The sequence below is a fragment of the Corythoichthys intestinalis genome, chromosome 3 (genome assembly GCF_030265065.1).
Source record: "Corythoichthys intestinalis isolate RoL2023-P3 chromosome 3, ASM3026506v1, whole genome shotgun sequence".
Taxonomy (NCBI): Eukaryota; Metazoa; Chordata; class Actinopteri; order Syngnathiformes; family Syngnathidae; genus Corythoichthys; species Corythoichthys intestinalis.
The window spans coordinates 30831723-30841138 of NC_080397.1; the positions used below are offsets into that span (position 1 = coordinate 30831723).

A 9416-nucleotide genomic window follows, 5' to 3' on the forward strand; every position below is an offset into this window, starting at 1 on the left:
CATCTTTGGACTGAAAAGAACAGCCATAGAAGGAGAAATGGAATTTGGCAGTGACGCAAAAGAATTCATTGAACGGCACTTCTATGTAGATGATGGGCTAAAATCATTCTCTTCCATAGAGCAGGCCATTGATGTTCTTAGTAGGGCACAGAAGATGCTGGCTCAGTGTAACATACGCCTGCACAAAATCTCATCCAATTGTCCTCTCATAACAGGAGCCTTTCCAACCGAAGATCGTGCTGTAGGCATGCAAGGTCTTGACATTGGGCAGACTACCCCACCAATGCAGCGCAGTTTGGGCTTAGGATGGGAGCTGTTGACTGACCAATTCAAGTTCCAAGTAAGAGTAAATGAAAGGCCGTTCACAAAAAGGGGAGTTCTGTCAGTTATCAACAGTGTGTTCGACCCACTTGGTTTTGCTATTCCAGTAATCGTAGGGGGTAGAACCATACTCAGAGACATTTCCACAAACGTTTCAGAGTGGGACACTGAACTGCCAAAAGACAAATTAGAACAGTGGCAAAAGTGGAAAAGTTCCCTCGGACACCTACAACATCTTGAAATTCCCAGAATGTACACTTCAATACCGCTGTCTGCAGCCCAAAGAATAGAGATTGACGTTTTTTGTGATGCTTCCACAAAAGCCGTAGGTGCGGTAGCATACCTCAAACTCACAAATGAGGACGGACACAGCGAAGTGGGATTCCTCCTCGGCAAAGCACGTTTAGCTCCTAAACCAGACATCACCATACCCCGACTTGAACTCTGTGCAGCAGTCCTGGCCGTGGAAGTAGCAGAGTTGGTTCTAGAGGAGCTGGATGTCACAGTCGATCAGGTGAATCTTTACACAGACTCAAAGGTAGTGCTTGGGTACATCTCAAACACCAAGAGACGCTTTCACGTTTATGTGCACAACAGAGTCGAACGCATCAGGCGCTTTGCACAAACTCACCAGTGGCATTACGTGCCCACACACTTAAATCCGGCAGACCATGCCACACGAGCGTTGCCCGCTGAGCAGCTCTCCAGCTCCACCTGGCTCAGAGGCCCAGCTTTCCTCTCCAGGTTGGACCAAAGTCAAGTTCGAAGTCAAACCTTCGATCTCATAGACCCAGAGACTGACTGTGAGTTGCGTCCTGAGGTAACAACTTGCACTACCACCCTATCAAAAGGCCAGTTTAATAGTGCCAGATTTGAAAGGTTTTCAAGTTGGAAGGTGCTGCAAAAGGCTATTGCCAAACTCCAACATATAGCTCAATCATTCAAGAACAACTCTGAGGTTTCCTGTCGTGGCTGGCACAACTGCAACAAACATTTAACTGAAAAGTCACTGCAACTAGCCAAGACCACGATCATTCGCACCGTTCAAAGAGAGGTCTTCGCAGAAGATATTGGATGCATTGAAAAAGGCACAGCTCTAAAAAACTCAAGTCCACTCAGCAAACTGAATCCATTTGTTGACACGCAAGGGCTCCTTAAAGTTGGAGGCCGACTAAAGAAAGCACAGTTGTCTGCAGAAGAAACCAATCCCATACTCGTCCCTGGAAAGCATCATCTTGCTCAGCTCATAATAAGACACTTTCACGAAAAATTATGTCACCAGGGAAGGCATTTCACGGAGGGAGCAGTCAGAGCAGGGGGCTTTTGGATTGTGGGAGGAAAAAGAGCAGTAAGCAGTGTGATTTTCAAGTGCATCACATGCCGCAAATTAAGGGGCAGGCAACCTGAACAGATCATGGCTGAGCTACCTGAAGACAGGCTGTCCACGGACCCTCCTTTCACAAATGTAGGCCTTGATGTGTTCGGTCCCTGGTCCGTTACAGTGAGAAAAACGCGTGGTGCTAATGCAGATGCTAAAAGATGGGCAGTCATATTCACCTGCATGAGTACACGTGCAATTCATATTGAAGTGATTGAGTCAATGGACACATCGTCATTCATTAATGCACTGCGTCGTTTCTTTGCCATCCGAGGTGGTGCCAAACTCTTGAGATCTGATTGTGGGACAAATTTTGTGAGTGCCTGCAAAGAGCTCCAAATAGACAAACTAGGCTGTCACAATGACAAAATAGGCACATTCTTGAAAGACAGTGCGTGCAAATGGCAGTTTAATCCTCCACATGCATCCCATATGGCTGGTTCCTGGGAACGCATGATCGGCGTCACCCGAAAAATCCTCAATGCAATGCTCCTTGAACATCCATATGGGAAGCTCACACATGAAGTACTCGTGACATTGTTAGCTGAAGTCACCGCAATTGTAAATGCACGCCCGCTAACGGCTGTTTCTACAGATCCCGAAAACCCAGTCATTCTTACTCCTGCGATGCTACTCACGCAAAAGGTTGGCACACCACCGATTCCACCAGGGCAGTTTCAGACCAGTGACCTATTCAAAGCCCAATGGAAGCGCGTGCAGTACTTAGCTAATGTTTTCTGGAGTCGTTGGCAGAAAGAATACATCGCAGGCTTGCAGGTTCGTCGCAAGTGGAAAATAAAAAAGCCGAACCTTCAAATGGGCGACGTTGTTTTAATGAGGGAGTCTCTGGAACATAGGAATAATTGGCCACTCGGACTGATCACAAAATCTTTCCCAAGTGAGGACGGTAATGTCAGAAAAGTTGAGGTTAAGATTTGCCGAAACAGCGAGAATAGGTTTTACATTCGCCCAATTCGTGAAGTTGTGCTTTTGATGTCTAAGGATAGCATGTAAAACGAGTTATTGTTGTGTATCGTTCATTAGTTAAGGGCTGACATCTTGCAGATGTCAGGCGGGGAGTGTTATGTCCTCTGGTCTTATGTTGACTACTTTTTGGGTTTAATTTCTTTCTAAGATTGTACATTGTTCATCCGTCCACAGGATGTCGCTATTGTAACTCTGACTTTGCAGTTTTTCTTTGGTATTGCTGTTTGCGCTCGGCTTCCCCTAGTGGCGATTTGCTGTAAGCAGCAGGCAGAAAGAACTTTTTATTTCAGTTGGAAAAGAGGCCTTGAGGTGTTAAGACGTTACACACCTCCTCTGCACCATACATCGTTGGGAACCCTTGACAAAACAAAATCTTTTTGCCACACACACACACGCACACGCACGTTCACGCGAAGAAATAAATGAGAGGAAGGAGTTTGGGCCTCCATTTTTCTTTGTTGGTTTAGCTCGCTGCCAAAGTCGAGTAGCCATACGCTCGGCTGAGGGCAGAAGATTGATTATAATTTGATGTAGATGAGGCAAAAATAATAAGGATTTTGTTATTTGTGAAACCGATTCTAAAACAAAAGATGCTTTTAATACTGTTTATTTTAACGGAGGCGGCAACATGCTATGTAAAGTACGTAGCTGCTGATTTAGCTACATTAGCCCGATGTAATAATACGACTTATTCTCGTACTATTCCATCCATCCGTCCGTCCATCATCTGCCGCTTAATTCGGGGTCGGGTTACGGGTTACTTACAGAGGGGCAAAGAAGTATTTAGTCAACCATTAATTGTGCAAGTTCTCCCACTTGAAAATATCAGAGAGGCCTGTAATTGTCAACATGGGTAAACCTCAACCATGAGAGACAGAATGCGGGAAAAAAAAACAGAAAATCACATTGTGTGATTTTTAAAGAATTTATTTGTGAATCATGGTGGAAAATAAGTATTTGGTCAATACCAAAAGTTCATCTCAATACTTTGTTGTGTACCCTTTGTTGGTAATAACGGAGGCCAAATGTTTTCTGTGACTCTTCACAAGCTTTTCACACATTGTTGCTGGTATTTTGGCCCATTCCTCCATGCAGATCTCCTCTAGAGCAGTGATGTTTTGGGGCTGTCATTGGGCAACATGGCCTTTCAACTCCCTCCACAGATTTTCTATGGGGTTGAGATCTGGACACTGGCTAGGCCACTCCAGGACCTTGAACTGCTTCGTACGAAGCCACTCCTTTGTTGCCCTGGCTGTGTGTTTGGGGTCATTGTCATGCTGAAAGACCCAGCCACGTCTCATCTTCAATGCCCTTGCTGATGGAAGGAGATTTTCACTCAAAATCTCTCGATACATGGCCCCATTCATTCTTTCCTTTACGCAGATCAGTCGTCCTGGTCCCTTTTTCAGAAAAACAGCCCCAAAGCATGATGTTTCCACCCCCATGCTTCACAGTGGGTATGGTGTTCTTCGGATGCAATTCAGTATTCTTTCTCCTCCAAACACGAGAACCTGTGTTTCTACCAAAAAGTTCTATTTCGGTTTCATCTGACCATAACACATTCTCCCAGTCCTCTTCTGGATCATCCAAACGCTCTCTAGCGAACCACAGATGGGCCTGGACGTGTACTTTCTTCAGCAGGGGGACACGTCTGACAGTGCAGGATTTGAGTCCCTGGCGGCACATTGTGTTACTGATAGGAGCCTTTGTTACTGTGGTCCCAGCTCTCTGTAGGTCATTCACTAGGTCCCCCCGTGTGGTTCTGGAATTTTGCTCACCGTTCTTGTTATCATTTTGATGCCACGGGGTGAGGAGGGAGTTGAAAGTCCGTGTTGCCCAACGACAGCCCCAAAACATCACTTCTCTAGAGGAGATCTGCATGGAGGAATGGGCCAAAATACCAGCAACAGTGTGTGAAAAGCTTGTGAAGAGTTACAGAAAACGTTTGGCCTCCATTATTGCCAACAAAGGGCACATAACAAAGTATTGAGATGAACTTTTGGTATTGACCAAATACTTATTTTCCACCATGACTTGCAAATAAATTCTTCAAAAATCAAACAATGTGATTTTCTGAGGATTTTTTTCCACATTCTGTCTCTCATGGTTGAGGTTTACCCATGTTGACAATTACAGGCCTCTCTAATATTTTCAAATGGGAGAACTTGCACAATTAGTGGTTGACTAAATACTTATTTGTCCCACTGTACCTGGTTCTGACTGGTTAGAGGGCTGGCACAGCATGTCAAATACTAAGCTATACACTACTCGGCACTTCTCTTCCATGAAGCCGGAGTGGTTAATCATATTGGTCGTGCAGCCACCTTTGCATGATATAGCCGTGTTGCAAATTGAGCACTGAGCTGACATGTCATTTTTCTTGTTGTTGAGCCAAACTTTAGAGCGCCACTGCACCATGTCCATGGTTGAAATCAAATTGCAATGCACAAACACACGCTTCATGTGTCTTTTTTTTCGTGGTGTTCTGCAGCTATTTTTTTTCCGATCGTCAGTCAGGGCACCGAAGCATGGAGTCGAAATTTAAAAATTCTTACAGTTCTGGGAGCATCACAGTGTTAGTCCTGGATCCCATCGATGCTCGATGCCCAACCCCAACTACAAGTCTTTTGGAAATAATTCAAAGTCTATTGGCAACTCCTGTAAATAACAAACAAATAAACAGAGATGAGAAACACCTTGGTGGAGCTGATCATCAAAATGTAAAGCATTTCACATTCCAGGCATTCAAACAGTGTTTGTGAACCAGATTGAAACTGGAGCGAAGAGTGAACCTTTTTCCAGTAGGTACTTGCCGAACATAGTAAATTCATGTTGATTGTTGTCACACACGTCTAAAACAGGCCACACACGAGCAAAGACGACGTGCATAGACAACACTGAAGTGTTTTCTGGAGCATACAACTGTTGTTTTTCTGAGAAGGGCCATTTCCTATAGCGACCCCCCCTTGCCTCCCACCTCTTTCCTATGGAGTGCTTAGGTCAGCTGCTCTTCTGGGTGACTTATCCCGCATTGTACTGTGGGCGCTAACATAATCAGACAAGTTGTGAGACTAACTCATCTCACACATTAAGTTCAGCCAAGCTTATGTGCATGATTTGCTCCGTCTAATTTTTACTGTTGATCTGCTATTGGCACGATACACAAATATGAACCATATGTGGGTCTTTCTGTTAATATTTCTGTTAATATCGTCAGAGCTAGTAGTTAAAAACATGCTTCGGGTTTGTTTGCCTTTAAACTCAGGAGCCTGAAGCACACTCATAAAGGCCAACCAAAAGGTAATCGAAGACACAAGTGCGGAGCTGTCATTTCTCCCAAATTGCGGTTTGCTCCACATCATGTTCTTTTCCCGCCTGTGAGAAGACCCCTGTCTTTCTCAACCTGCCCCGCCCCACCCCTGCAGCCCAACAAGCAGTCTAACTGCAACCTCTTGTCACCACAGACAAATATTGACTTGTTCGGTGGCTCATCTTCTGCCAGGTTTAGAGCGCCACTTCCTCTCTCCGCCATCTCTAAACAGTCATTATGTCTAGGCAAATTAAGCACTTCTGAAAATCACATGCTTGAAAAAAAAACCTTTTGAAATGACCACATTCAAGATTTTTATTGACTTGCTCTGAGTTTTTGTACCTACTTGTAAATTGTCACAATGCAATGAAAAGACTGTTTTCCCCACTGTTATGAGTTTTGAAAATTCAATTTTCTTTTATTAAAAGAAAGAAAATGCATTTTCAAATTTTTCGCCGCAAAAAAATTGAACACTAACAAAGTTTTGAGGAATCATTCATTTGGACATCCTGCACTACAAGATAGAACCCCATCTGTCACAGGTGTGTACTGAATACACACTTTAAGGATGGCTGCTGCTTTGCCTAATCTGGTTACAGTCTGAACACTGACTGTGAATCAATAGAGATTAGAGATCTATTAGTCTGAAGGTGTAAACCAACAGCAAGGCATTCATAACAAAGCTCAAACCCTCTGCTGATGCTTATCACCCAAATAACAGGATGGTGTAATAATGAAAGTGACGTGAAACCACATCCTTAAGTAACTTTTAAAGGGAGTCTTTTGTTCTGCTTTTTCATTTTAATTTCAAGTTTCTGTGTTGCAGCAGTCATTTCCACACTCAATAAAACACAGATTTTGGTGTACAAGAACATCTTTAATACAGTAGTTAGTTACAGCGATGTCAAAAATAAAAGATATACAAATTTATCAGCCCCTCCACCAATACGTAACACCCGATTCCGGTCCCCCAACATTTGTCAACTGCCATCTGCCGCTCCGTACTCCCCCGACTCCTCTGCAAACTCTATATCGTTAAGCCTCAACACCTTTGCTCTTCTTCCATGCCCTGATCTCTCCTGGGACTTAAAAACGACACACTTTGAAGGAGGACATATACACATTCAGTACAAGTGCTTCTAAAACAAAACAGTAATACATCAGGAGATATGCTATGGTATGAAAATACTGTACACCTTTAAGATTTATCCAGTGTCATTCTTTTTTTCTCAGCTAAACTGATTCACAATTCAAACAAATGGAGGAGGAAAATAAGCGGCAAAAGAGCACAGCCAGCTGGCTCCTGCCTTCCAAGTCCACTTGAAATGATGGAGAACAATGAGCGGGAGCATGCCGAAGTTCATCTTCTTGTCTTACCAGAGCAAATGGACACTTATAGTCTTATTTTTTTCTTTACAAGTGTTCCAGTGGTCAGTGTCCCACGACCCCCACTTTGCTCCGCGTTGAGCGTTTCTCTCTAAACCTTGGTGGCGAGAGACTGAATCTCTGACTTCTGAGTCTGTGCACTCAGCGTAGACGACATAGAGCTCATATGGCCATGCATGGCCTTCTTCAGGTTGAGCAGACACAGGCATTGCGAGCGAAAGCGCAGGTCGAAGAACGCGTAAAGGAATGGGTTGAGGCAGCTGTTGACGTAGGCTAAACATGTGGCGTACGGGTGCGCTAGCAGCAGGAAACGCAGAAAGCCACATGTGCTGGGGGCCAGGTTCAGGTAGGACAGGGCGTCCATGCTCTTCAAGACATGGAAGGGTGTCCAGCAGATAGCAAACACCACCACCAGTGTGGTGATGATCTTTAGCAGCCTTTTCTTCTTCTGGTCCTCCTTGCGTAGGTTGTTGAAGTGGCGCGTGACGGTGCAGCCGATGAAGCAGTAGAAGATGGTCATGGCCAGGAAGGGAAGGAGGAAGCCCAGGGCGGAGGATGACAAGCTGAGCCCGGCGATCCAGAGGAACTCGTGCCTCTGGTTGAGGGTCACCAGGCTGAAGTCCATGGCGCAAGTGGTGCGGTTGCTGTTCTGGTCGCTGACCGTGGTGCGGAAGAGCAGAGTGGGAAGAGCGAGCAAGCCGGACAGCAACCATATGGCACCGAGTGACGCTAGCATGGTGCCTCTCGACCTTAACCTGCTGCTGGACAGTGAGTGCACGATGGCCAGGTAGCGGTCAAAGCTGAGGCAGGTCAGGCAGAAGACACTGGCGTACATGTTGACCAGAACCACATAACTGCTGATCTTGCACAGAGCCACGCCGAAGGGCCAGTGGTAGCCCAGAGCTGTATACACGGCCCACAGAGGAAGGGTCACCACAAAGGTCAGGTCAGCCAGCGCCAAGTTGCCGATGTAGACGTCCGCCGCTCGACGCTTTGATTTGGACCTCCAGACGGTGAAGATGACAACGCCGTTCCCAGACAGGCCCAGGATAAAGATGAGCATGTAGAGGACCGGGATGAGAGAGTAAGAAGGCTCCCATTCGGAGAAGTCGCACACCGTCTCGTTGTCGTCGTAGTACTCATAATTGTCCATGTATTCCCCAGTGGTGGCCTCCATGGTGCGAGGGCAGGGAAAAAAATCCTCTCGGAAAAATCAAAGCGTCAAAAATCAAAGTCCCGCGAGGGTCCGAAAGGCCTCAGAGATAAAACAAATAGAGCAGGACCCTGGACGTCCTGCTGCTGGCAATTGAAGGAGGGAGACGCCAAGTGTGCGAGTAACTATTGCCGGCTGACTGCCTTTTTAAACTCAGCTCCCCCCAAGCCCCTTCTCAACCCCCCAGGATGACCCCACCTTTCCACTCCTCTTCTCCCCCCCTCCCACAAACATCTCTTAGCCCTTCCCCTCATCTCAACAATGTTATTCTTGTTCAGACAGGTCAAACCTGATATGGATTTGTTTTCGGTGCCATATTGCTGTAACTGTTATCCGAACTTTAATTTGCTGTGTATATATACATACATGGGAGGTTTTGATCCTTTTTAACCCTTTTGAATTCATCGGCTGCCAATTACGGCCCTACACGTCCAATCTGTTTTGACTGGGAGAGGCTCTTCCAGCCAAATTGTATTGGATGTCTGGCACTGCCAGTGGCACTGAAAGATGAGAATTCACAGCCAATCTTGCCTGTTTGAATAAATTGGACGTGTCTCGTTGTCAATGCACAGCCATTCTTTCCTGTTTAAATAAACTGGACGTTTATCGTTGTCAATGCTATGCAATAAGTTAAATACTATCACAAAAAAAAAAAAACAACTTTAGAGTCTTATTAGGAAATCTTTTCTAAATATATTCTCATTATTATTCTTCAATTTTAAATAAAAAATTTAATTCAATTTTAACATTTAATTCATTTATGATTACCATTTACTCCTAAAAATATATACAAATAATGGTGAATAGTACAAAAATAATAT

At 45.0% G+C, this 9416-nt stretch overlaps 1 protein-coding gene across 1 annotated transcript; it reads right to left on the reverse strand.

The window, feature by feature from the left end:
- Nucleotides 1-6189: 6189 nt before the first annotated feature.
- Nucleotides 6190-8742, reverse strand: aplnra (apelin receptor a). The gene has a single exon (XM_057832013.1). The coding sequence runs from the start codon at nt 8557-8559 to the stop codon at nt 7474-7476; it is 1086 nt and encodes a 361-aa protein (XP_057687996.1). The 5' UTR covers nt 8560-8742; the 3' UTR covers nt 6190-7473.
- Between the last annotated feature and the right edge of the window lie 674 nt (nt 8743-9416).